The sequence below is a fragment of the Apteryx mantelli genome, chromosome 1 (genome assembly GCF_036417845.1).
Source record: "Apteryx mantelli isolate bAptMan1 chromosome 1, bAptMan1.hap1, whole genome shotgun sequence".
In the NCBI taxonomy this organism is placed as follows: Eukaryota; Metazoa; Chordata; class Aves; order Apterygiformes; family Apterygidae; genus Apteryx; species Apteryx mantelli.
This window is the reverse complement of record NC_089978.1, coordinates 221,802,601-221,830,306: the sequence shown is the minus strand read 5'-3', so window position 1 is coordinate 221,830,306 and position 27,706 is coordinate 221,802,601. Positions and strand designations below refer to the sequence as shown.

At 63.7% G+C, this 27,706-nt stretch overlaps 1 protein-coding gene across 1 annotated transcript in view; it reads left to right on the top strand.

Moving 5' to 3' along the window:
- SND1 (staphylococcal nuclease and tudor domain containing 1) overlaps window positions 1–27,706 on the top strand; it is a 149,475-nt gene that overhangs the window by 68,208 nt on the left and 53,561 nt on the right. The window contains exons 13-15 of the mRNA XM_067317608.1: window positions 5,563–5,673; window positions 9,286–9,358; window positions 21,288–21,429. Coding sequence (XP_067173709.1) covers window positions 5,563–5,673; window positions 9,286–9,358; window positions 21,288–21,429 — 326 coding nt within the window. The remainder of the gene's footprint in view (window positions 1–5,562; window positions 5,674–9,285; window positions 9,359–21,287; window positions 21,430–27,706) is intronic.

Here is a 27,706-nt window from a genome sequence, read left to right as displayed (position 1 = left end):
GCAGCCTGCCGGGCTCGGACTGCCGGGGCTGGAGCTGGCACGCTGGCTTTCCCCTCCTCCAGGAAAGTCATCCTGGCTTTGCAGGGCGAGGGAAGGCTGCGATCGCAGCGGTGTCCCCATCGCCAGGTCCCCTCGGGGGGATAACGGAGCAGCCGCGGGGCATGCAGAAACCCGGATCCCTGCGGGCTGGGAGCTGGGCCTGGCTCCGGCGCTGGGTTTCGCAGCGGAGCCGCGTGCGCAGCCAGTTACCCGCGTGGGCTGCGGCGCCAGGGTAAAGCTGGGCTCGCGCCCAAGAGCTGTGTAGGTTTTTGCAGCCCGAGCCCCTGGAAGGGGACCAGATTTCGCGGCTGCCTTGCAAGCTGCTCCCTCCTACGGGGAGGAGGTGTCTGCGGTGAGTCTTCCCAGGAGTGCAGCCGCGGCCAGGGAGCATGCGGTTTGCGAAGACGCTGGTGCCTGCCGGGGGGCTGGCAGAGCCCGTCTCCTGCTCCCGCTTCCCCACGGGCTGTCGGCAGGGCCGGGGCTGGGCTGCGGAGCAGGGAGAGCTGCAAGCGCCTCCGGCACTTGGAGCAAAGCCGCTTGCGTAGCTAAACGGTGCAACTCCGGGCTCTCTTCCCAAGGCCCCCTGAGCGGGAGCTCTGGTTGCAAAGTGCCTGCCTGCCCCTCGCGGAGGGAGAGGCGCCGGGGCTGTGTTAGCGGGGTGCCGGCGAGGCGCTCGGGCGCGCAGGGTGCGGGCAGGGCGGCATGATCCCCGGGGCAGCGTGCTTCCTTGCACGCGGTCGGGCAGGCTGAGCCCACCCGAATCCGGGAGCTGCCGAGGTCCAGGCTCCTTTGCAGCAGGTTTTAGAGCCGCTCCGCTGGCTGGATGGCGCTTGGGACCGGTGCGTTGGCCCCGTGCTGAGCCCACCTGAGCTGGGGGTGGCGAAGCAGTGCTTGACGCCCGGCCGGGGGGGTTTGCTCCCGGTTTCACGGGAGCCCTCCGGAACGAGGTCGCAGCCTGCGGCAGAGCTGGATCGAGAGGCCCAGGGCCCTTGCAGGCAGCCGAGCGGCGGGGCGGGAAGACATCGTGCTTCGCCCCAGCAAAACGGGCTCCTGCTTTGCAGCCCAGCCCTTCGCTGCAGAGGCTGCCGAGGCAGCGAGCTCGGTGCCGGGGCTCGGACCTGGCTCCCGTGCGAGCCACCCCCCTGCCAGGGTGTCCGCCGTGGTCCCGCGTGGGGGGAGATCCATCCCATCCCAGGCTTCCCCTCCGGTGCTGTTGCAGCCGTATCTCCGTTCGGAGACGGCCCTTTCGCCCCGCTGGCCCTGGCCGAGCAGGCGACGCGGCATCTTTGCAGCCTCCGCCGCCTCTCGCGCGCATCCAGGCCCCGCTGCGCGTTTGCGCGTCCAAGGAGAGCGTGGTCGTCGCTCCGGGCTGGAGCTGAGCTGCGCCGTTTCCCTTTGCGGCTCCGCTCCCTGGCTGGCGCGGAGCGAATCGCTGGAGGCTTCGGCGCCGCTCCGCGCAGCCCGGGGCCGTGGGAAGATGGTGTTGCTGATGCTGTGCGGCTGCCAGGGAGCTGCAGGCAGCGGCAACCTCCTGCGCGGCAAACCCGGGCGAGGAGGAATTCTCCTCTGCCGCCTCGGTGGCTCGGGGACTCGAACTCCTCGCGCACGTTGGGAAGGAAGCCGGGACCCTTCGGACAGCGGGGCTTGGTCGGTCGGTGGGACACATGCGCTGCCGGCGTGTCCTTGTGTCAGAAACACCCGCGCAGCAGCCAGCGCGGCGCGGGGCATGGGAGAGGGATGCGGATGGGGGGTCACCAGCTCAACCACGTCTGCTTCCTAGGGATGCTGTTCCAGGCATGGGAGAGGGATGCAGATGGGGGTCACCAGCTCAACCATGTCTGGTCCCTAGGGATGCTGTTCCGGGCATGGGAGAAGGATGCGGATGGGGGTCACCAGCTCGACCCATGTCTGCTCCCTAGGGATGCTGTTCCGGGCATGGGAGAAGGATGTGGATGGGGGGTCACCAGCTCGACCCGCGTCTGGTCCCTAGGGATGCTGTTCCGGGCATGGGAGAGGGATGCGGATGGGGGTCACCAGCTCAACCACGTCTGGTCCCTAGGGATGCTGTTCCGGGCATGGGAGAGGGATGCAGATGGGGGTCACCAGCTCGACCCATGTCTGCTCCCTAGGGACGGAGGGATGCCGCTCCGGGCATGGGAGAGGGGACGTGATGAGGATGCTGCTGCCGCCCTGCCAGGGAGCAGATGTGCAGCAGGCAGAAGAGGTCCGTGGAGGCTGCGGGAGGCATCTCCTGCCATCTGCGCTCGCAGGCGCGCGGAGGGGCCGTCGCTCTCCCGCAGCCGTGGGGAGCCCGGGGGCTGCTGCGGGAGCGCAGTCGCCGGGGGAGGATGCTCTGGCAGCCAAGAGTAGCTCCGGGGCTTCCCAGCTTGTGGCCAAAGCACGTTCTCCTAGGGAAAAAGCTTCCCAGGTGCAAACATGGATGCCAGGACGCGGGTGCAGCGTCGATGCTGGCTTGAAATCCTTGGCGGGGTGGGGAATATAATTTAATCAAACTTCCCAAGGAAAGTCCCATTGGTTTCGCCTCAATACGCCCCGGCCGCTGGGGAGCCTGCGGCTCCTCTCCGGGTGCCGGAGGTGCCACGCTGCCGACCGGCCGGCTTCGCCGCCACGTGCCGGGGGTGGATGCGCCAAGCCTGGCTCAAAAGCTCGGATAACTTCCTCTGAAAGGAGAGCTTGTTTCCCCCTAATCCGTCTGCGCCGCGTCGCGGAGCTCGCCCGCGGCGCCAGCTGCTGCGGTGGGGTAGCACCAGCTCGTTAACGGTTCCTCCGTTAATCCCGTGCTCTGGGATTTAGCGCTCGCTGCCCTTTGACCGGTGCAAACGATGGGAGCTTTGATTTCCAGCGTATCGGAGACTTCTGGAGCGCGGTGCCGGGAATAGCTGCTTATCCCCTCTAAATGGCGAGGATTACAGTGCTGGGGGATGGAGCGGGGATTTGCAGGGGCGGCGGGGGGGGGGGGGGGGACACGGGGGAGGGACGAGGGCTGGGACAGACGTAGAGGGACACGGAGGAGCTGCGTAGGCTCTGTCGGTGACCGTGCCGGGGCAGGGCGCTGCGGTCGGCCGGGGCTCGTCTCCGACGCGGGGTCCGTGCTCTGCTTCCCTGCCGCGCTCCCGTCCCGGCACCGCTCGCCCCGAAACCTTCGCGGGCGCTGGGATCGCCGTTGAGAGCGGGGAGAAGCGGGCGCCGCGCTGGTCTTGTCGCTCGGTTGCAGCTCTTAGGGCGCCGTTCCGGCCCGTTTGCTCTCGGTCTCCCCCAGCCGCAGGAACGTCGTCGTTAAAGCCGTAATTGGAGCCGGCGCAGGTTTCCCGCGGCCATGGCGGAGCTGGGGCAGCAGCGCTGGGTGGCCCGGCCCTGCTCGGGGGTGTCCGTGCGGCCCTGTTCCCACGCGGCCCCGTTCCCAAATAGCCCGTTCCCGCGTGGCCGCATTCCCGCATGGCTGCGTTTCTATGTGGCCCTGTTCCCGCACAGCCTGTTCCCGCACAGCCCCGTTCCCGTGTGGTCCTGTTCCCACGTGGCCTGTTCCTGCACAGCCCCATTCCCGTGTGGTCCCGTTTCCACGTGGCCTGTTCCCACACAGCCCCATTCCCGTGTGGCCCTGTTCCCATGTGGCCCATTCCCACGTGGCCTGTTCCTGCACAGCCCCGTTCCCGCGTGGCCTGTTCCCATGTGGCTCGTTCCCATGTGGCTCATTCCCATGTGGCCTGTTCCCACGTGGCCCAATTCCCACGCAGCCCCATTCCCACACAGCCCCATTCCTGCACAGCCCCTTTCCCACATGGCCACATTCCCGCATGGCCTGTTCCCACGCGGCCCCATTCCTGCACGGCCCCTTTCCCGCGTGGCCCCGTTCCCACGCAGCCCCGGCCTAGACCTGCTCCTTTAAGACCCGGCTCCGCGCGGAGACGGCGGCAGCGCGATGGGAGCGAGAACTGGCAATTTCGCTTGTCTTATAAAAAGCCATAACCATGATATTGCCGAATAAATGAAGCCATCAAACAGAGGTGGCAACAAGATTACAGCACTTCCCGAGTGCTGGGGGCAGAATAAAATCGTCCGTTTAGCGAGCAGACGGAGCGCTTGCTATCACCGGAGTCGTTCCCTGATGCTTCCCGGGTGGGTTTTAATCTCCCTCGCTCCCTTCTTCCCGGATCTTGCTCCTTTCCCCAGAACGGGGCCGCTGCAGCGGCGGGGCTGTCCCGCAGGCCGCTGCTCCCATCGGATTATTCCCTGCCCTTGCGTGGGGGCTGGTGCGCTGCCTTCCCCCCACGTTTCCCCGCGGGAATCTCGTCCGGGCGCGGAGAGCCTGTTGAGACAGGCTTCGGCTGCCGCCCGCTTCCTAAATCTCGGCGCCGCTTTGCCCGGGCTGCAGACGGCCGCGTTCCTGCAAAGCGCATCCCGAGCGGCGCTCGCCTCTGGGGAACCCCCCGCTTCCCCGGCCTCGGCCGCTCGGAGCGCCCGCGCGAAACCCTCTCGGAAACGGTGCCGTGCCGTGGTTTTGCGGACCCGTCCCCCCGGCGTCGGCGGGGGACGGCGTGACGCCGGCGGCCGCCCGGGCTGCAGCCGCGCGTTGGCGCCCGGAATAGCACTAGGTGCTTATTCCCGGCTGCTTGGCATTTCCAGAGCTACCTTTGCAGCTGCCTCCCGCTGCAGCTCGGTTCCTCGCTTGCAAATACTTATTTTTTCCCCCTGCTCCCAGGCGAGACCTATTTTGGGCTCCCCCTGCCCCCTCCGGGCTGGTCCCCGGGGCAGAGAGCTCCCCGGAGCTGCTGACTGCCGCGACCCCCCCGGCTTTTTATTTTTAAAGGAGCGGTGAGCTAGCAGCCCGTGCCCTGCGTGCGTAATTGCAGGAGCGTTACGGATGCACTCAGCCCAGCAGGATTTATGCGTTTGGTTAAGGCAGCAGAATGTAACGGCAGCCAATTTGGCGCGGCGCCGACTGGCAGGCGGCCTTCAGCACCCGCCGTGTCCCCGCGCGGGGCGGCGCGCGACGGGGTTGGGGGGGGGGGGGGGGGCCCGGCCTGGCCTCGCCGACCCGAGGGGATGGCAAAAAAAGCGAAAAGCAAAGGTGGAACCGAGGAGGGGGCTGTGGCGGCCCCGGAGCATCCCCTTCCCCGGGCCGGGGGCCGTTCCTCGCCGCGGGAGGGGTCTGTCCCTGCCCCAGCCCCATCCCGCTGCCCCTTCACTGTGCCCTCCTTGGCTGCCATCCTGCTCCAGCCCCCACCGGCGTGTCGGCCCACTCGGAGATGCATGGGATGCACCGGGCGCGTGGTGTGGGGATGCTCGTGGGAGCAATCCCCGACTCCCGAGTCCGGGCTGCAGCACGGGCACGCGGCCCCGGAGCCGCCTTTCCAACCCGCTTGGGTGTGCGCAAGCAGCACCGAGCGTCCAACCTCGCTCTGGGCACCATCGGAGCAGCTGGGAGCAGGGCGGGAGGCTGCCTCTGCCTTCCCCCGGCGCAGCGTCCCCCCGCTCAGCTCCCCCCGCTCTTCTGTCTTGCAGCAACATCGCCGAAGCCTTGGTCAGCAAGGGCCTGGCCACCGTCATCCGCTACCGGCAGGACGACGACCAGAGGTCCTCGCACTACGACGAGCTCCTGGCCGCCGAGGCTCGGTGAGTGCCGCCGGCCGCGCGCAGCTCCCCTCCCCTTCCCCGCTGGCGCTGCGGGGCCGGCCTCGGCTTCCCGCCGTCCTTCCCTAATCCCGGGGGGGGGGAGCCTTGCCGGGCTGGACGCCCCTCGCCCGGGAGCCGCGCCAGCGTCCTGCGGGACAGCCCCGCTGCAAGGCGCTGGGAAACGGCCGAGTGCGTTTGGATTCCCCGTGCTGATTCCGTTTACGGGAACGATAACGTTTTAAAAATGCCGGGGAGATGGCTGGAATCTCCCGGCCCGTTGTGCGCCTCCCGGCTCCGCTCCCGGGGCGCCGTGCCCGGCAGTCTGCCAGCCCCAGCCTGGCTGCAGGAGGAGCGATTGCATTTAAGCCGAACGACATCCGAGCAGATCCAAAGGACTTTAGACACATTCTGGCCTCGCGTGATTAGGTTGAGGTTATCTCGGTGCGAAAAACGCACGCGGATGCTCCCTGCGCTGCCTCCTCGACAGGCAGCACAAGTGCCGACGCCGGCCGGGGCTCGCTGCCCGCGCGCTCCCCTGCCAGCGGGCAGGAGCGAAAGGGGCCGCGCGTCGCGCCGGGCAGCGTTGCAAACCGCCCGGGGCGGAGGGGAGAGCCAAGCTTCGCCTTCCCGGGTTGGCGTGCCGTGCTCGGCACCGTTTGCAGCCGGGTCCCTGCCCCACGGCTCCTCCGCACGGAAAGCTGCGCCGAGGCGCAGCGGGGCTCGGGGGGTCCGGCTCCTTCCCAGCCAGCGCTTTTGCGGCAGCCGACGGCGCTGCGCTGACAGCAGGGGAGAGCAGCTTTGAGGGGGTTGCGTATCGGTATCTGCCAGTCCACTGTGCAAGACTCCGCTCAGTTTTGCTGCAAGCAAAGCCTCTCCTCTCTTATTTTGAGGAGGAGGAAGGCTGATAAATTGGCTCTTATTCTGCCGGCTCCAAAGTGTCCCCCCTCCCACCGCCGGGCATCTTTGTGCGCGGTCGGTGGCCAGCAGATCGCCGGTGGCCTGATTGCAGAGCGGCGGGGCCGGACCTCTCAAAGAGCCGGTGCAAACGGTGCCGACGCGCTCGGGAAGAGCCTCTGCCGTTGCCCTGCCCGCAGCCGGCCGCGAGGCTCCCGGGGGGTGGCGGGAGCGGCGAGGGGGCCGCGGGGAGAAGGCGGCCGCTCCGCGCTGCAAACGGCTCGGAGTCCCTGCGGGAGCGGGAGGTTCAGGGCAGCCGGTATCTTGGAGCGAGGCTGGGGTGCAGGGACCAGAGCTCTGCGCCCAGGTGGGTTTTGAGCAGTTTTTCTGCTTTGGATAATCGTTGCAAAATTTTGCAAAAACCCTTTAGGCTTCCGGGCTCTTTAGCAAGGCCTGAGCCTGGAGTCGGACCTGTGCAGGAGGCGGTCGCTTCCCCACTCCAGGCTGCGTCCTGTCGGCCCCTGGCGTGCCGGGCAGGAAGGATGCGGCCGGGAGCCCTGCGGCTGCCTCCGGCAGTGCCGCTGCTTGCGGTGCTTCTCAAAGCGGCTGCAGAATGAATCACATTGCCGCGCTGCTGGAGCGCACCGCCTCGCCTCACGTCCCCACGGCTCCGGGCGAGCGCCCCAGCCTCGGTTTTCTCCTGCCCCGTCTGCCGAGGAGACGTGGAGAAGAGACGCCCAGGAGCGCTGGTCCCCATCCGGATGCCGCAGCACGCCCTGCCGCAGGGCAGCTCCGAGGTGTCCCGAGCCAAGCCCGGGGAGCGTCTCCGTGGGATGGGACGCTTAGCGGCCCGCTGGAGCTGTCCCTGCGAGGGGTTTGTGTCCTGCATCCGGAGCGCGAGGCGGCGCCGGAGGAAGCCCTCGGGGCACGGAAGATGCTCTGCGGCTCGGCGCTGGGAGCAGCCACCGCTGGATGAGCCTTCCCGGTCACCATCCCTTCCGGAACGCGCGGGCGTCCCTCGAGGAGGACCTGCCTGCTGGCTTTTAACCTGGTCTCTTTTCTTAACCTGGGAAAGGAGCTGTTTTCCTGATAAAAAGAGCCGTCTCTCCCCAAGCCACTCATCCCTGGAGCCGCTGCTCGGCTGTGAGGCGGGATGTCTCAAAGGACGGAGAGGGAGAAGGAAGAAATCCGTTGCTGGTTTAACAGGTCGGCGGCTTCCAGGCGGCTCCTTGAGCGGCACAGCTCCGCAAATTGATTGCTGCACAAAGCCCCGGCGGGGGCTTCGAATTCCTCCCCTGGTATTTTTATTATCGTCGCAGTCCGCTCCGAACACCTTCGTGCCTCTTGCCTCCGAGTGGCTATTAGGTTGGCCTGCTCGGGGAGCCGCGAAAACGAGGAGCTTTAGTTTCCCGTCCCCTGCAGGAGCCTGCGGAGCTGGAATCGGGGCTGTGCCCGAGGGGGATGGCGAGGTTTGGGGACGGCGGGGCGCCGGGGGGCAGGCGCGCAGCATTCGTCGTCTGCATCGCCGGACGGGCACGGAGCAAAAAGGGGATGAAAAGCGGTAACTGGGTCTGCTGGCTGCTGCAGAGCGAGGTTTGCTGGTGCCCAAGGAGCGGCGCGGGAGCAGCTCGGATAAGCCGGGTCTTGCTGTTTTGCCCCCGGGTCCGGGCAGCCTTTGGGTCCCTGCAAGGCGGCGGGCGCCGGCGAGCTGCGGGGGCGGCAGCAGCGCCGAGGAGTGCGCACGGAGCAGGGACTTGGCGGAGCCGGTTTCCAGCCCCGGCGCGGCTGCCGGGTTTGCAAGCAGGCCCCCTCGCCTGCCGCTTGCAAGCGCTCGCTTCGGACCCGAGAGAAAGCTCGACCCAAGAGGAGCCGAGGTCGCTCTCCTCCCTCTCCTGCTCCAGGTGACAAGCCGGGAGCTGCAGGAAAACTTTGTAGATGAGCTGCGGGGTCTGCAATGCGGATGCCCTCGCTGTCCACCCGCGGAGGCGACGAGCCCGAAGGCCCCGGCGGCGGCAGCAGCCTCCTCGGCTCTTGCAGCATTTCAAACTTAGCACCGCTCCTTTTTTAGATGCATCTCGGGGGGGGTCTCACATCTATGTTTTCCCTGCATCCAGAGCCACTAGCTAAAATCGCTGCCCGAGCCGGGGCGAGGTGCACCAGGATGCTTTGGGGACCGGCCCCCCCGGGCGAGGGGAGCCCCCCGTCGCCTCCTCCCACGCTCCCCACCGGCTCCAGCGCTCCCCGCTGCCACTGCCGGAAATCGAAACAGGTTTAATGTCCGGCCTGTGGCACCCGTTAATTTCTCATCCGTTAAATGGCTTCCGTGTGCAGCGTTCACTCAGGCTACTTATCTTGTATATATTTTTTTAACCTGGAAGGAACTTATTTCCATTCGCATGGGAAAGTTGGCTGTGCGTTTTGCATTTAAAATGTTTCGTGCGATTAAGCACTGAAAGAAACATTTATTACCTTTGGTTCTTGCTGGTGCATTCCCTTTCCTGTTGATTCCTCCCTTTGCGCGGGGAACAAAGCAATTTAATTTGGTGGCGGGGACAAGTGTTCTCTCTGATCAGGTATGTGCTCAGCTCAGGTGAGCGGCTGAGCCCTGGTAATTGGGATTAGCAGGCTAACGAGCCGCCTGCTCTGCGGGGGGCCGCGCTCGTCCCTCGTCCCTCGTCGCACCTGGTGCTGATTGCTCGTGCCACCTTTCTTTTGCAGAGCTATCAAGAACGGCAAAGGATTGCACAGCAAGAAGGAGGTGCCGATTCACCGGGTGGCAGACATCTCTGGGGTAAGGAGCTGTTTGCGCCCCGGCAGCGCTCTTCCCGGGGAGGGGGGAGTATCGGACACGCGGAGCGGGAGGCGCGCGAGATCTCCTGCAGCCCCCCGTCGGCCAGGAGAAAGGAAACTCGATTCTTCCCGTGGGTTTCTTTTCTCCGCGGTGCAATGGGGACGTTTCACCTCTTGCCTCGTGCTGGAGTTGCTCCGAGCATCAGCGGGCTCGAGAGGGAAAAGGGGAAGCAAGTGAGAGAAAGCACGTCAGTGCCGCGTGGGTGGGAATGGCTCCGGTGCCCGAGCAGAGGCCGTGGGTTCGGTGTCCAGAGAAGGTCCCTCGCGTGCTCGGGAGGAGGAATGCTTTGCTGGGGAGGCTGAGCTACAACGGCTTGGTCCCCGTTTGCCCGAGTGTTGCTCCGTGCATTTATCCGTTAGGGTCTACAGTGGTCTCCCCTGCTCTTAAGGGATGAAGGAGACTTTTCATCCGCCCTGGACAAACGCGGCTTGGGCCGGGTTGGGGGCAACAACATCCCCACCGGGGACGGGTGCGGGGAGAAGCATTGCGGCAAAGTCTGCAGCAAGTCCTGCAGCAAAACCCACCGAGGTCCCCGGAGCTCGGCTGGCTTGCAGACTTTTAAAAAATGCATGTAGGTTAAATTGCCCGCAGATAGCGAGACAAAATCGTGGTGGTGGGTGGGCGGAAGGAAGGGGCTGGAGCAGGAGGCAGAGACGAGGCGTGGAGTTGGACCTGGTCCTCCAGAATCGGGGATGTCCCCGCGCGAGGCGCCAGGCAGGGCTGGTGCTGCAGCACATGCTGTGTGCATGGTGTGCATGCGGTGTGCATGCAGCGGGTCCTTGCAAGGTCCCCCGAGATGCACAGCCCTGCCCCAGGCCCGACCTGCCAGCAGGATCCTTAGGAGCACCTCCAGCTTAACAGGGCAAAGGAGCAAAACGGTTGGTGCTGGGTGAGAGGAGGGCCTCTGCAAACAAAATTAGGGTAATACATCACCACTTTTATGAAGATTTGTTAATCTTATAAAATCTTTAATAGTTTTCTCTAAATTGATTGCACTCTTAGTTAGCTGAGTGTCAGCAGTTGTGCAGCATGATGAATGCGGGTGCGCGCTGAACTGACAGCGTGTGCTCTACCACTGCCAAAATAATTTAATGTGGATTAGCATCCGCGCTGTCCTCCCGCCGCCCGGCTCAGCCGCCCGCATGCAGCCCCAACGGGCTCGGGAGCAGCGTGGTTGGGGCCGGGGGGGAGCAGCCCCCCATTGCTTTGGGCAGCGCATCCTGGCTCCCTGCTCGCTATTAGCAAAATGAAGCATCTCGGGAGCTGGGATGGGAAAGGGAGGTTTCGTGTTGGGGTGCAGGGAGGGGAGGAAATGCACAGCTAGACACTTGCAAAAAACATCCCTGGCTTGCTCAGCGGGTCGAAGAGCAGGATTCCCCCACCGCCAGCCGTTCGGCTCCCTTGGGACGTCCCGGCTCTCCTTGGGCTCTTGCGCAGCCCTTGCTCGCTCCCGAATCTGGGACAGGGCAAGGCAGGAGGGTCAGACTAAGTGCAGAGATTTCTTAGTCAGCTCGCTGCCTTGGCGTGTGCCTGCTCATTCTGCTCTCCGTCCTGGCTCTGCAATTCCCCTTGCGCTTGCATTTGCTCTCAAGAAAGTGCCAACTCCACACTCCAATTCAGGTCACCCAGAGCCCTCCCGCTCCTCTTTCTCGTCCGCATAAAACTCCCAAGTCACACTGACGCGGGTGTTTGCAAGCGCGTGCGTCCAGTGTTTATCCTTGTAATGGGGGCTATAAATATTGCACGAGGTTTTTACGCCGCGGTGCTGGCGGTGCAGCTCGGGTGAGTCGTCGGTGCGTGATCTCATTACGGTGAGGAGCAGCCTGGAGGGGCGAGCGCCGCCGGCAGAGGTGGCCGGAGCGCGGTGTGTCCCCTCGGCCGAGCCGTGTGGCCAGGGCTCCCAGCTGCTGCAATGCAGCAATGCAGCGGTGCCGTACCCCAACCCTGCTCTCGGGGATGCGGGGCGCCCGTTTGGTGAGGAGCAGTTCGCCCGGGGCTGCTGCGTTTGCCCTGGGAGCCCCGCGGAGATTTTGGAAGGCGGATCTGGCCAGGCACAGTGTGTGTTGGCAGGGACAAGCGGCAGCTGTCCTTGGGTGCACCTGGGCGAGTGGGAGACCATGCAGAGGGCTGCGGTGTCCCTCGTCCGCAGCAGAGAGCAGGCGGCATCGCTGCTAGTGCGTTTCCCCCCAGCAAAGGGGCCCTGGCATGAGGCTGGGACATCGGGAATGTCCCCGCACTCCTCTGCCCCTGATGCTTCTGCAGTTTGGCCCAGCGGCAGAGCTCCTTCCCCTCGCTGCGCCCCGGCTCGGCCTTTGCAGCCCCGCTCCGTGGGGAGAGCGCGTGGGCAGAGCTCGCCCTCCCTGCTGCTGCGGCTGACCAGGGGCTCCGTGTGCACATCCCAGTCCTGTCCGTGACTGTGCCATGGTCCCGGTGTGTCCCCTGCCCTCAGTGTGCGTGTAGCAGCCCTGCACTGCGGGGATGCCCGGATTAATCCCCATCAGCGCAGCGTCTTTGCCGTGTCCTTCTCCATGCTTGGCCGCGTCTGGGTTTTCGGATCCCTTCCCATCTTGCAGAGCTGCTGGTCCTTGGCTCGGCTTTTCCCGAGCTCCCTGTCCTTCAGCATGGCGCATCGCTTGAGGGCATGGATGGGAGCCGGGGCTCGGGAGCAGAGAAACCTGCTCGGAGGTGCTGCTGCAGGATTTAACCCAGTTTTCCTGACTCCCGGCGTGCTGCCTCCTGTCCTCCAGCCCGCGCTCGTGCTGGGACGTGCCCTTTCCCGTGGCTCGTGCCATCTGACCGCCGCAGCGGCCCTGGGAGGAGGCGACAGCAGCGCAGGGGCTCCGAGCGGAGCTAGTGTCCCCGTGTCTAGTCCCCGGGGACCTTGCCGATGCCAGCAGCAGCCCTGCCTGCACGTGGGCACGTGTCCCCCTGCCTCCGGAGAGTTGCTGAATGTAAACATCCCCTCTTGCCATGGGCCCGTGATGCTACAGGCTTGAAAGAGGAGGGGGAAAAAAAAAATAAACAGCTGCAGGAGTCCCATCCTCCCACAGCGGTGGAGTTGCCCGAGGGCTCTGTGCCGTGTGAAACGGTGCATCAGGACACTGTAGAAGAAGGCTGGAAACTGCTCACTGCTTGTAGGAGGAGAAAGGCTCCTACTCCTCCCGAGGACTTGCAGCTGAAGAACAGGTTTAGTGCCCTCCAGGATGAGGAGGAGATGGGCATGGCTGCCAGGGAAGCAACTGGGACAACAGACCCTGCGCCTTGCTGGAATGCCCGGAAGAAGCGGTAGGTGATTGCTGCGGGTGACTCCCTGCTGCAGGGGACGGAGGCATCTATCTGCTGACCTGACCTCTTGTCTAGAGAGGTCTGTTGCCTGCCAGGGGCTCATGTGAGAGATGTCATGGAAAGACTGCCAAGGCTTGTCCACGCTTCGGACTATTCCCCTCTGCTGCTCTTCCATGTGGGTGCTAATGACACCAAGGGCAAACTGGAGACCATCAAAGAGGATTTCAGAGCTCTGGGGATGGTGGTCAAGGGCCTGGGAGCCCAGGTCATCTTCTCCTCAATCCTGCCAGTGAGGGAGATGGTTGGGAGGAGGAGGAGACGGACTTTCCAAGTTAACAACTAGCTGCGGCACTAGTGTTGGCAACAGGGTTTTGGTTTCTATGACCGTGGGACCCTGTTTGAAGATCAACAACTGATGGCGAGAGATGGGATCCACCTCACTAAGTGGGGCACGCGGGTCTTTGCCAACAGGTTGGCCAAGCTGGTAAGGAGGGCTTTAAACTAGGTAAGATGGGGGAAGGGGAGAGTTATAGTGGCAGGGTAGTTGGCAAAAGACTGCTCAAGTCGGGATGCCTCCAGCAGGTGAATGCAGCCAGGGAAGTGCGCACGGGACATGGCTATGGAGGATCCTCTTGTATCGCTCCTGGGAAACCTGCATGCTCGATCACCTCCCTGAAATGCCTGTACACCAATGCACGCAGCATGGGGAGCAAACAGGAAGAACTAGAGATCTGTGTGCGGTCGCAGGGCCATGATCTCATCGCAATTACAGAGACGTGGTGGGATAGCTCGCATGAGTGGAGTGCTGTCATGGATGGCTACATGCTTTTTAGGAAAGACAGGCCAGGTAAGCGAGGTGGTGGAATTGCTCTTTATGTGAGAGAGCAACTGGAATGTACTGAGCTGTGCCTAGGGGTGGATGAAGAGCGAGTCGAGAGCTTATGGGTAAGGATCAAAGGGCAGGCTAACAGAGGTGACACTGTTGTGGGTGTTTACTACAGGCCACCTGATCAGGATGAGGAAGTCGATGAGGCCTTCTACAGACAGCTGGAAGTAGCCTCACGATCCCAGGCCCTTGTTCTCATGGGGGACTTCAACCACCCCGATATCTGCTGGAAAGACAACACAGCTAGGCACAAACAGTCCTGGAGGTTCCTGCAGAGCATTGGTGACAACTTCTTGACACAGGTGGTGGAGGAGCCAACAAGGAGAGGTGTGCTGCTGGACCTGGTACTAACAAACAAAGAAGGACTGGTTGGAGATGTGAAGATTGGGGGCAGCCTTGGCTGCAGTGACCATGAGATGGTGGAGTTCAGGATCCTGCGAGGAGGAAGCAGGGCAATAAGTAGGATCGCAACCCTGGACTTCAGGAGAGCAAACTTTGGCCTCTTTAGGGACCTACTTGGAGGAATCCCATGGGTTAGGGCCCTAGAAGGAAGGGGAGGGTCCAAGAGAGCTGGTTAATATTCAAGCATCGCTTCCTCCAAGCTCAAGAGTGGTGCATCCCTATGAGTAGGAAGTCAAGCAAAGGAGGCAGGAGACCTGCATGGATGAGCAAGGAGCTCCTGGCGAAACTCAACCAGAAGAAGGAAGTATACAGAAAGTGGAAAGGGGGACAGGCCACTTGGGAGGAATATAGGAACGTTGTTAGAGTATGCAGGGATGCGACGAGGAAGGCTAAGGCCCGTTTGGAAATAAATCTGGCAAGAGATGTCAAGGACAACAAGAAGGGCTTCTTCAAATACATCAGCAGCAAGAGGAAGACTAGGGAAAATGTGGGCCCTTTGCTGAATGGGGCGGGTGCCCTGGTGACGAAGGATGCAGAGAAGGCAGAGTTACTGAATGCCGCCTTTGCTTCAGTCTTTACTGGTCAGGCCAGCCCTCAGGAACCCCAGACCCTGGAGGCAAGAGAGAAAGTCTGGAGAGAGGAAGACTTTCCCTTGGTGGAGGAGGATCGGGTTAGAGATCATTTAAGCAAACTTGACACCCACAAATCCATGGGCCCCAATGGGATGCACCCACGAGTGCTGAGGGAGCTGGCGGACGTTATTGCTAAGCCACTCTCCATCATCTTTGAAAGGTCATGGAGAACAGGAGAGGTGCCTGAAGACTGGAAGAAGGCCAATGTCACCTCAGTCTTCCAAAAGGGCAAGAAGGAGGACCCAGGGAACTACAGGCCAGTCAGCCTCATCTCCATCCCTGGAAAGGTGATGGAGCAGCTCATGCTGGAGGCCATCTCCAAGCATGTGGAGGACAAGAAAGTGATCAGGAGTAGTCAGCATGGCTTCACCAAGGGGAAATCATGCTTAACCAACCTGATAGCCTTCTGTGATGGAATGACTGGCTGGGTAGATGAGGGGAGAGCAGTGGATGTTGTCTACCTTGACTTCAGCAAGGCTTTTGACACTGTCTCCCATAACATCCTCGTAGGCAAGCTCAGGAGGTGTGGGTTAGATGAGTGGACAGTGAGGTGGATTGAGAACTGGCTGAATGGCCAGAAAGCTCAGAGGGTTGCGCTCAGCGGCGCAGAGTCTAGTTGGAGGCCTGTAGCTAGCGGTGTCCCCCAGGGGTCAGGACTGGGTCCAGTCTTGTTCAACTTCTTCATCAATGACCTGGATGAAGGCACAGAGTGCACTCTCAGCAAGTTTGCTGACGATCCAAAACTGGGAGGAGTGGCCGATACACCAGAGGGCTGTGCTGCCATTCAAAGAGACTTGGACAGGCTGGAGAGGTGAGCGGAGAGGAACCTCATGAAGTTCAACAAAGGGAAGTGCAGGGTCCTGCACCTAGGGAGGAACAACCCCATGCACCAGTACAGGTTGGGGGTTGACCTGCTGGAAAGCAGCTCTGCCGAGAAGGACCTGGGAGAGCTGGTGGACACCAAGTTAAGCATGAGGCAGCAATGTGTCCTTGTGGCCAAGAAGGCCAATGGTCTCCTGGGGTGCATCAGGAAGAGTGTTGCCAGCAGGTCGAGGGAGGTGATCCTGCCCCTCTACTCAGCCCTGCTGAGGCCACATCTGGAGTGCTTTGTTTGGGTGGGCTCCCCAGGACAAGAGAGACATGGACCTACCTGCTGGAGCAAGTCCAGCAAAAGGCTACTAAGATGATGAAGGGACTGGAACATCTCTCCTATGGGGAAAGGCTGAGAGAGCTGGGACTGTTCAGCCTGGAGAAGAGAAGGCTCAGGGGGGATCTTATCTGAAGGGAGGGTGTAAAGAGGATGGGGCCAGACTCTTCTCAGTGGCACCCACTGACAGGACAGGAGGCAACGGGCACAAACTGGAACACAGGAAGTTCTGTCTGAACATGAGGAAAAACATCTTTACTGTGAAGGTGACAGAGCACTGGAGCAGGTTTCCCAGAGAGGTTGTGGAGTCTCCATCCTTGGAGATATTCAAAAGCCATCTGGACACGGTCGTGGGCAACGTGCTGTAGGTGACCCTGCTTGAGCAGGGGGTTGGACTAGATGATCTCCAGAGATCCCTTCCAACCTTGAGCATTCTGTGATTCTGTAAAGCAAATGGGGAAATGCAGCAGCGATACTAACACCACCTCGCCCATGCCGCTTGTCTGGCGCCGGCTTCGTTTGCAGGCGTGTGGCACGGTGATGCATTTCACTCGCTCACTGGACCATCGAGGGCCGAGGGGAGCTGGCGGCAGATGTGGGCGAGCATGGCCGCCTGCTCAGCTGGGGTCTCCAGCGTGATGGCCTCCGTTATCCAGGACCCGGGTGCGCAGGTGTCCTGCTTTTCTCCAGCCGGGAAGGCGTGCACCAGGCCTGCCCCGCCGTCCGGCTGGTCCCTGGAGCTGGCGTTGGTCCGGGCTTACCACCTTGCTTCTGCAAACGGGAAGGAGGAACAGTTTGGACTGGAGGTGCCGGCGCTGCTCATGGGCACTCACCACCTCCTCCATCGCCCACGCCCGAAGCAGCTGCAGTCGGTGATGCCTCATTTCCAAAAAATGTCCCAAAAACCAGTGCAAACGCATTCCCCACTTCGTGCCCGGGCGCGCTGGCAGCGCTGCCGTGGTCGAGCTGCATCGGGGCCGCAGCCGCTGCCGGGAGCTCCCTCCCGCAGGAGGCAGTGGCAGGGCGAAGCTGCCACCTCCGAAGCAAACACCTCCCTGCTCTCGCCTTATTGCCGTACCTTGACTGTGTTTCGGGGGTTTAGCTTGCGTAAATGAGCCGATTGCGGCTGCGGTTAAACGAGCCCGAATCTGTTCCGGGGGCCGTTGATCTCATTCCGGGCTCGCGCCTCGAGGTGCGCGCTTAGCGGGAGCATGCCGGCACCGCACGCACCGCGGACCCGCTCAGCAGCCCCGAATCAGGCTCCTTCTAAAAAGCAGAATCGTGCTGCCACCCGTTAATACTGCGGCTTGCGGAGCCTCCCTCTCTCCCGTCTTTGCAGCCGGAGGGGCCGTCTCAGGGGAGAGGGTAACTCCCGTTTTTCCCCTCTTTGCATCACCCGCCTCCTTCGGTCGTGGACATATCAAAGCGGTGTAACGCTGCTCGCTAAATAACTGAAATGGGGTCAGGCAAATCGGTGCTAGCTCGCGCCGCCCGTTAGACGGTGCGCACCGTGACGGGAGCGAAGGCGAGCTCGCGAGAGCCGGCCGCGGAGGAGCTGCCTGTCCTTGCGGAAAGTCCTTGAATAATTTTGCATAATTGGCAGAGCTTCACATAAAAGCAGAGTTACGATTGTACTTCTCCCTCAGTGTATTTATGCATAATTTTCCTCCAATTCCGAGATAATTAAGCACTGGAAGTGTTAAAACAATAGTAATGGGGGGTGACGCCGCCCGGCCCTGAGGCAGGAGTTGGGAGACGGGGAGCAGGGCGCTGCGGGATGCCGGCTCCGTGCGGCCGGATGCCGCTGTGCCGGGAAGGAGAGGAGCCCGGGAGAGAGGCGGGCAGAGGGGGATTTTGGGAGTCTCCCCAGGGTGTCCGTACCCAGGGCTGAACCCGAACCCTCCCGGGGTTTGTGTCCCCAAGTGGAAGCAGCCCTTTCTCCCAGGGATGGCTCGTGGTGCGGGAGCAGGTACACTCGCCGGCTGCCCCCGGCCTTTTTGCATGGAAAGGGGTCCGGGACCTGCTCCCCAGGATGAGCTGGGAGACCCCTGACATTTCTAGGCTCTGCAGGGTTTTGGAGCCATTCCCGGAGCGGCTGTGCCGGAGGCTGGATGCCCCTTGGCCGGATCTCCGCTCCAGGGCTGGTAGAGTCAGGGAGATGTCGGCCCACTGGGAGCTGCAGGGAGAGCTGCCTGGGGAGCTTCCCAGCTCCATCGTCCTGGAGAGCGGCTGGCAGGATGCAAGCGGGAGCAGGCAGAGCTGCTTCAGGAAAGGGGATGGAGCAGACTGTGCTTCGCCCGTGCCCTCCTCGCCCCTGGGGAGCTGCGGCGGGATCTGTCTTCGGGGAGGATCGGGAAGCAACGTGGCGGAGCTGCTCCGCGTTTCCGGGCCCCGTCTCCACTAGCAGGCACTGGACACGCCGGCTCCTTCCCCGCTGAGCGCCTGCAGTCGTTAATTTGCAAGGTGCAGCTTGCACAACGGGCGACTCCGAGCCCGCGGAGCCCGGCAGGGGAGGGAATCGCTCGGGAGTTGGGCAGCCGCTCGCTAGCGCTCCCCCTCCTCGCTCGCCGGAGACGAGGAGCCGGCGCAGTGCCGTGCCTTTCCTCGGCCCTCGCGCAGAGGTGCGGTTGGGGGCCAAACCCCGCGGCTCCCGGGACGCGGCACCCAGCGGGAAGCACGGTGCAGCCCCCGCGCGCGAGCAGCTCCCTTTGGCGAGGGGGATCCAGATGGGATTAACGCTCCGAGGCGCTCCTGCTTGCCGCGGGCTCGGGGCGACGCTTCGGGGTTAGCGTAGCTGCAGGAATCGGGTCCGGATGGGTTTGCTCCGGTTTGTAGCTCGTTTGGTCTGGCTTAGCAAAATCCCCGGATAACCCTGCTTCGCTCCCGTTTTGGGGAGCGTCCAGCTGGAATGTGTGCGCTGGCTCAAACGCGGCAGCGCCTTTGCTTCGCGTGCGGCTTCCCCCGGCGCTGCGAGAGCCCGGCTTTCGCGTGCCGCAAGGAGAGCCCGAGGGAAGGGCTTTGCCGCGCCTGGGGCTTCGCCGGAGCTCGAAGACGGGTTACTCTGCAAACTGAGAGCGTTTCATGGAAGGGCTCATGGAAGATGCCCGCGCCGGCCACCAGGAAGGGGACGAGCCCAAATGCCGGCACCATCCGCTTCAGCAAACTTTGGCCCAGGGAGCCAAAAGGGCGGGAAGGAAGGAGCCGCGATTTCGGAGAGCGCAGCTCCCTTTTCTGCAGCGTGAAACCCCAAACCAGCCCGGCTCCCGCCGCTGTCCCAGCGGAGGCTTTGGGGAACGAGCTGTAACCTGCTGCTCAGCATCGGGCTGCTCCCGCTGGCTCCCGGGCGATAATTTCGCTCTCCACTCGTTATCCCGCGCTAACGGTCAGCAGCGCTTCCGTGCCTCTTCCCCTCTCCTGGAAGAGCTGCCGTGCAGGATGCAAATCCACGTGGATTTCTATGGCCGTTCCCAGGAGCCGTTGAAGACCGGTGGGTCTTTACCCGAGGGCAGCGAGTGGGCGTTTGCCAGCTGGCAAAGTCTCCGGCACCGAGCTCATCCCGGCATGGCCTCCGCCAGCCTTTCACTGCCGCCGGCACGTTGTGGAGCTTCCTGACCTCCCCGTCTCGCGGGCTCGGGAAGGAGCTCGCCCCATGGCGGGTTCCTTTCTGCAGCTCCTTTTCCTGTAAGCTAATCAAATCCTGCCCATATAGTGATTACTGCTAATTAGTAGCCTTCGTTAGCAGCTCCCGCCTTGTATTTGCATACGTTGGACCTAAGTGATTAATGGTTGGGTAACGTGGTGGCTGTTCGCTTGCAGACGGCACTCGCGTGTGTTGTGTGAACTTCTTGGCTGCGCATCTGCTAGAGCAGAAAGTCCCGGGCGTGCTGGTGGAGCGCGCGTGGCGTTCCCGGGGAATTGCACCGGAGGGATCCCCGCGGCGGGGGTGCATCCCCATAGCAGGGTGTATCCCCATGGCGGGATGCATCCCTGTGGGCATCCCCGTGCCCGGAGCCTGCCGCACCGGCGATGCCGCTTAATCCGAACCGTGCAGAGAAGGGTCGATCTGGGAGGCTGGAGCCGTCTCCGGCCACCCAAGGCGTTAGCAGGAGGTTGCTGGTGGACCCGCGGGGCCCTTGCTGCCTCTCGCCCGCCTCCAGGCCCGGCAGCTCCGCACGGGCGAAGGGATTTGCCTCTTTGGCTGCCGCTGGCTGTGAGCCTGCAGCAGCTCCGTGTTGCTGCCGAGCCGCTGCCGCCTCCGTGGCCGCTCTGGCAGCCTGCGCGGGTCGGCCCTGGATGAACTGCATCCAGGCTTTTAACGGAGGAGGCGCAAGCTTTTGGCTGTAGCGAGCTCGCTTCCCTTCCCTTGCAGTTCGTCTTTCTAAATTAAGGACCCAGTAAAACAAAAAGCCACCTGGCTGCGTTTTATTTTAGGAGCTGCTTTTCTTTTTTTTTCCTTTTTTCCCTGGGTAAATAAATCGGGCGCTTGCGACACTGGGCAGATTGCAGAGAGCTCGGCTGAGCCGCCGCTTCGCACCGCGCGCCCAAGCGCGCGCCGGGGAGGATCCACACGGCGCTGCCGGCCCCGATCGCAGCCCCGGCCCCGCGCGGAGGGTCTCGGCCAACCCACGTCCCGGGGTCCCTGCCTGGGGTCCGTGCTGGAGGCGGCGGGGGGACGCGGGGCGTCCTGGCAGAGCCGTCCTGGCGCCCTCTCACCAGCCCCGGCCTCCAAAAGTACTTGGCAGCTCGTTACGTTTTCATTAACAAATGAGCCCTGGTTTATCCACAACGGCTCCTTGCTGGGAGCGGAGGAGGCCGAGTGCGGAGTTGGGCTGCTCCAAGGTGTCCGGGAAAAGGGAGCTGCTGGGTGCTCCAGGGCGGCCAGGGAGAAGGGAGCCGTCGGCTGCTCCGGGGTGCCTGGGAAAAGGGAGCTGCCGGCCGCTCCGGGGCGTCCGTGGGACCTGTTGCGGAAGGGGAGGTTGGAGGGAGGGGAAAGGTGCAGGTTCGGCCTCCTCCGCCATGCAAAACGCTTGGGGTCCGGGGAGGCAGCGGGGAGCCCAGACGGGGGGGACATGTCCCTGGGGGTGCCGAGAGGCAGCACGGCCGTTCCTGCTGCATGGCTGCTCCCGTTCCCGGCCCTGGCACCGCTTCCTGGCTCCGGCAGCGTCCGTTCTGGCCGTGGGGTTGATCCTGAGCTGGAAGAGCAGGGCTGCTCTGGGCTTGCCCTTGCAAGGAGGGTTGGGTTAGCTGCAAGAGGTGCTGCTGTGCGCCGGGAGCAGCGATTCGGGACACTCGTGTGCCGGGAGCAGCAATTTGGGACAGCTCGTGCGCCTTTGCTGCAGGCCATGGAGATGAGACAAGGTCTTGGCGGACAACCGGCTCCATCCCTCTGCCGGGGCGGTTGGGGCTCCAGGGCGCCTTGGGGAGGGAGCCGCGCCGTCCCGGGGCGCGAGAAAGAGGGAGGAGGGTGCCGACGCCGCGGCCGCCGGCGCTCGCGCTGACGCCCTCTCTCCCCGCCAGGACACCCAGAAGGCGAAGCAGTTCCTGCCCTTCCTGCAGCGGGCCGGCCGCTCCGAGGCCGTGGTGGAGTACGTCTTCAGCGGCTCCCGCCTCAAGCTCTTCATGCCAAAGGAAACCTGCCTTATCACCTTCCTGCTAGCAGGTAACGCGGCATCCCCGTTATCCGTGCCGGGCTCGCGTTCCCCCTCCGGCAGCCCGCGCCCTGGCTGAGCTGTCCGTGTTGGCCACGGCTCTGCCCTGGCTTTGCGGCCCCCCTCGGTCCTGCATCCCCCGGAGCGTGGGAATGTCCCAAGGGAGCAAGCGGGGCTTTGGCTTCGAAACCCTGCCGGTGTGCCGGGCTCTCCCTGGGCGAGGTGTGCGAGCTGGAGCTGGAGCGGGAACCTGCCCAGCCCCAGGTTTGCAATCCAGGGAATTGCCCCAGGCACCGGGAGCAGGGCTGGCGTGAAGCATGCCAAGCTGCCACTAAAGCACGTGTTTAATGGGATGCTCTTCCCGCACCGGGAAGCTCTGGGCACGCGGAGATTTGTTAATGCACTGGGAGGTGCGCGCGCGCAGCAGGTATTTTCATAGTTTCTACAGAAACGCTGAGGAGTTCCCCCACTGAATTTGCAGTGCGCGTTCCCGCCAGCGCTCGGCCCCGGAGCGGCACCTCCCGGGACCGCCGCGTCTTCCTGAGGCCAGGTGCCGCGGGAAGCGTTCGCGCGTGCCGCTGCATGGGCTGGGAACGGCATCGGCGGGACGGGGCAGACCCGGGGCCGGGCCGGCGCATCGCCCTCCGCGACGGGGAACGCCGGCGCTCGCCGGAGCGGGCGGCTCGCGGAGCCTCCTCCACCGCGTGCCGCCGCCGTTCGCGGATCCGTCAATGGGAGACGACGTGGGGCGGTTTATCTCCCGCTCCAGTTTCTATGGCAATAACCGTGTATAAAGGATGACCCTGAACGCTGATCGTTCACAACTCGGTTATGAAAAATTCAATAAGCGTATAAATAGATCTTCTATGGGGATAAAAACACCGAGGTTTCTGTAAGCAACAGCTCTTGCAGCCTCCACCGAAGGCATATTTATCTGGGGAGGAGAGCGTGGGGGGACGGGAGATGGGAGCGGGAGCCTTTGTCCCTCCTTTGTTCCCGGCCCCGGGAGCAGCGTGCATCCTCGGCAAGCAGGCACCTGCTCCGGGCTCTCCTCGGACCCGCTGCTGCTGCTGCCTCTTCCGACACTCCGGAGGCCGTCAAGCCCCGGGAGAGCCTGGACCCGGCCCGGGGAGCGCGTGGGTCGAGCCCCCGGAGCGTGGGTCACGGCACCGAGCCCCCACGCCTCTCCCAGCTCCGACCCGGAGTGGTGCCGTGGTCCCGTTCCCCCCCCCCAGCGGGCTCGTGCCATATGGGAAGCATGTCCTAAACCTGTCCTTCTCCGGGTGCTTGTGCGTATAAATAGGCACATAGTCTTATTTATAATTAACCATTCTTAAAGTCAGCAGCAAAAGACGGGGAAATGAGACTCCCCCTTGCCTGAGACTGAGGCATTAAAATTTTAAGAAGCGATGAAACTCCCACGTGCTCAGGAGGAGGAATTTGTATATATTTAAATATTTTTGTTTTAAGAGGCTGCCGTTGGGTTTGGGCAGCGGACGTAGCTCCCGGTCCCCCTCCGGGGCTGCGGCATTGCCGGGAGCCGGGCTGACCTCAGCGCTTCCCCGCAGCTTCCCGAGCCGTTAAAAGGGGGGTTCCCAGGGCTCGGTGGCAAACGGCATCCGTCGCCCTCCGTGTCCCTCCGAGCGCGGCCGCGTGCCAATGCACGAACCGGAGGGGAGGGATGGAAGGATGGAGGGATGGAGGGCTGCCCTGCACAGCCACAGAGCGGGTGGATCCGGGGGGAATGCGCTTGCTGCCAGTTATATTTAATCCCCGTTGCTGTGGCAACCGGCTCGCTGTCGCCCTGCTCCGAGGGTCTGACTTTGCTCGGAAAAGTTCCCAAAGTGGCGCGCGCCTCCGGCCCCGGCATGCATCTCCTGTCCTGGCATGAATCTCCCATCCCGGCATGCATCGCCCATCCCAGCACGCATCTCTGGCCCTGGCACGCGTCACCCATCCCGGCACGCGTCACCCATCCCGGCACGCGTCACCCATCCCGGCACGCGTCTCCCATCCCGGCACGCGTCTCCCGCCCCGGCACGCAGCCTCGACGCCTGGGCGACGGTGCCGTCCCCTCGGCGCTCGGGGAATATCCGGCTCCTCCGCTCCCTCCCCCGGCTCTTCTCCCGGGAGACCTTCCCCATCTACAGCTTTCTCATCAAGCTGTGCGCGTTAATTATGGGCTGAAAAGGCAGGTAACGTGCCAATTAGCATGGCAGACGATGCGCCACTCCTGCCTTCCCTTGCTGCAGCCCCGGCGCAGCTGTTAGCGTCTTTATTCCTGGGGTTAATTTGGCTGATTTTTTTCCTCTCGTTTGTGCCGGCAGCTCCCGCGTTAGCCCTTGTTCTCCCTTTGCGATGGAGATGCCTGTTAACGCCCCGGCCCACCCCGCCGCTCGTTAGGCTTTGCACTTTTAACGAGGTGCCGCGCGGAGGCGGTTGCGGGCTCCCCTCCTTTGCGAGGCGGATGCGCGGTGCTGCATGCAGCCCCGGCCCCACGCCCTTGGAAGCGATCGCCGCCGGCGCAGGGGAGGCTCATGCAATCGCGCCGATGTCTTAATCGCCGGCTCAATGCACCGCCAGCGACCCGCGGAGCTGCTCCTCGGGACCCGGCCGCCGTCGCGATGGGGTTGCATCGGCGTCGCGGTGCTCATCGGCATGCCGCTTCCCCGGTCGGCTAACGCATCCCCAATGCATCCCTCCTGGATGGTTGGGAAGAGCCCGCCGCAGCCTCTCCAGGCGGGCAAATGCCGAAGGAGTCCCAGGGTTGCATCCCATGGGGGCTCCCGCGGCTTTTCCCGCGCGGCCGCTCCAAGCCGGGCCGGGGGGCTCAGCCGGCGCCGCCGGGCGCTTTGCAGCAAGGCGCCGGGGGCCGGGGCCGCCCGGTCCCCCCGGGATGGGCAGCGCGCATCCTCGCCCACGCGCAGCCGCCTCCGCAGGCTGTTTATTCCCTTTATCGGCAGGAGCGGATTGGAGTGGAAATCTCTCCGCAGTAATGAGGTGTGCGCAGGCGAGGGGAGCGCCGGGGTGGGAATTGCTCTGAATTCCCTGGCTCTTGTCAGTGCAAGCCAGCACCTGATGTTATCTCCGTGCCTGCTGTGTTTTCCCTTTCCCTTTCATGTATTAATTGAAGTGTTGATCATGCTTGTAATTTGAATAACTTCTCAGCTGCCGAGTCCCTTCTGCTGCCTTCCCCGGAGCGCCTGGCATGCCGTGCCGCGGGGCGGGAGCCTGCGCAGCGCCGGGGACGCCCGTCCGTCCGTCTGTCCGCCCGTCCGCGAGGGGACCCCACTGCCCGGCTGGAGATGTGCCAACTGGGGGGGGGGTTTCTGCGGATGCGCTCGGTTTTTCCGTAAAAGCGGCTCCGCCGTGCGCTCGAGCCCTCAGGCGGCAGCGGGCACGGAGCCGCCGGCCGCGGTGCAACGCGGGGCGAGCGGCCGGGTGCCCGGCGCCTCCCTTAGCTCCCAGCCCTGGAAAATTAAACTTTTACCCTGACTAAGGCAAACTCGGTTATTGAAGAAGCGTCTTTACCTCTAATGAGCCCTGCGCAAGCCCTTATAAATTATTCAGCTAAAGAGCTAATAAAAGGTCGGCTGCCTCCAGGGGCTCGGGGGCTTCCCGGGCCTCAGTTTCCGCAGCCGACGCCGGCCATCCGGCTGGGGCGTCCCACCGTTTTCCCCGTGCGTTTCCCTGCGCTCGCGGGGATGGGGGGGACTCGGCGGGTTCCCGCTCGCAGCCGCCCGGGAAGCGGCGAGCGCCGCGGTCCCCGCACGCTCTCCCCCGGGTCTCCGTGCCCGGCCCCGGGAGGGCGACTGTTGGTAATTGGCTGATTGATTAATTGCCAGTGTAATTGCATCATATAAATAGTGCATGCGGCTGATGTGGAGTAGCAGGAGGGCAGAGGAGCTTTAGGGCAGTATTGATCCCTGGCAGCGAGCCCGAGCTCGCTTGCAGAACGGCGAGAGGAGTTCTGCCCTTTTCCACGCGCGCCAGCATTTTTTTTTTTTCCTTCCATCCCGTATTTTTCTGCTTTTGCACACCGTGCCGCGCGCCGCCCGGGAAAGGCAGGGACATCCCGTCCGCTCGCCGCCTCGCGCGCCGGGGCACGCGCTCGGCCCCTGCGCCGCGCCGCAGCCCGCCTAGCACATTGCAGCTCTTCCCGTAAATCAATTTTCGGCCGGTTTCCGCGTCCGTGGGATTTTCCCCCGCCGCTGGTGTGGGTGACTGGGGATGCGCTGCTCCGTCGGGGTCGCGGCCAGCCGATGCTCGCCCACGTTTCTGCCGGGCTCCGCCAGCCCCGGCTGGCTCTGTGCGGTGGCGTCGTGTCCATGTGCACGGTTAGATCCAGAAATATGATAAATATCCATATTTTATCAATCCCCTTTTTTTTTTTTATAAAGTCAAATGCAAATGAGCACCATAAAGAGAAGACAGGTCCCTTGTAAATGTGACTTCAGGGATGTTCTCAGGGGAGATTTATGCCGTCTTTCCAGCTAAAATATATACGTTGGAGTGCTATAAATATGTGCAAATACAGAGGCGCTAATTTAATCCCGAGTTCCCTTTCCCCAGCGAGGCTGCGAAGCTGCCACCTGCTCCGGCGCGGGGGACGGAGGAGGCGCTGGCGCAGGGAGCGCGTGGCCGGGGCGCCCGTCCCATCCCATCCCATCCCATCCCATCCCGGGCAGGGGTTCTCCTCCGGTGCTTGGCCGGGTTACAGCAGCTGGTGCATTTGCAGCTGGATTTTCCTCTGTTTCCCCGCGCGGGTTTTGCAGCGGGACGGAGGAGCTCCGGCTCCTGCCTGGGCCGGGCTTTCTCCCTGCTTTCTCTCCCTTTCCCCCTCTCCATGGCAGAGAGCCGCTGCGGTGCCGGCCGGTCGGAGAGGATGCGCTATCCCTGCCGGAGCCTCAAGAGCTGCGGTTTGCTGCGAAAAAGCCTCTTATTTCCAATTTGGAGAGCGCCCGGGATGCAGCCGCATGGCTTTGCTTTCCTTTTAGGAAGAAAAGCCGCAGGGAGCTTCTCCGGTTACGAGCCTCCGGGGGCAGATCCGTCCCCTTCGTTCCCCCACGGTCGTCGCTCAGGGAAAGGCCGCGGCGCTCGGCAGTGACCCGACCCGCTCCAGCTCTCCGAGGGCTGCTCCGCGGCCGGGCCTCTCGCATGCTTCGCCGCCCGGCTGCACCGGCTCCCTCTGCGGAGCTTTCGGGTTCCTCTGGGACGGGAGATATTTATATATATTTATATTTATGTATATTTATAGAGAGAGGGTCAGTAGGCGTCACCTCCGCAGGCGATGGAGGAAGGGCGGCTGCGCGGGCATCCCGGCCCGTCTCCGTTGGGCCGAGCGGCACCGGTTGCCTTGCGGAACGAGCCCCGTCGTCCTCTCCTGCCGGGCTCCCGCACGGAGCCAGGCGCGGGGTCAGGGCGCGGTGCGGACCTGGAGCAGCCATGCCTTCGGATTCCCTGCTCCGCTTCCGCAGCCCCTTCCCCGGATGCCGCTTGTCCCCATCGTCCGCGTCACGGCCGACGGCTGCTGCCGGGCATCCGGCGTCCTGGCCTGCCCTCGGCTGGTTCCTGGCACTGCTCGTGGCACGGGATGCTCCCCCCCCCCTCCCGCCCTGGGAATGCCATGCCTCGGGGCCAGAGACGCCTCCTTCCAGGCTGCCGGGGCCGGAGCTGCGGCGCTCCTGGCACGGCACATCCCGCTCTCGGGCAGCGCTGATCCAAGGCTGCCGTCTGGCTGCTCCGCGCAGGGGCTGCCAGATGCGCCTGCAGCACGGCGCTGGGCTGCAAAGCGGAGCCGGCCCCTCTCTCCTCCCGCGCCGTGCTCCCGGCTCCCGGCAGGGCCGGGGGACATACAGCGGGAGCATCCCTGGCAGCTCCCCCGGGAGCATCCCTGCAGCTCCTCCGGGAACATCCCTGCGGCTCTTGGCCGAACTCGCCCGGAGCAGAGCCCCGGTGTGCCCGGAGGGGACGGTGCTGGGGACGCGGCGCCCCGGGTCGATCTGCGCGCGGAGCCGGCTGTTCCCGGCCACCTCCCCGCCTCCCTCCGGCCGTCTGTTTCCCTGTTCCCGGCAGCCTCTATTTCGGTCGGGACTCGCGTTAAAAATAGGCCGCGCTCCCACGCGGGCTCCGCAGCAGCAGCCGAGCTGCCGTCACGACTCGGGGACGGTGCGCGCGTGCCAGCGCCGGGGCGGCTGTCGGCAGCGGGGTGCCGGCTCCGGCTCCAGCTCCGGCTGCGGGAGTGTGCCGCGGGGCCGGGAGCACCAGGAACCGGGGTGCATCCGCCTG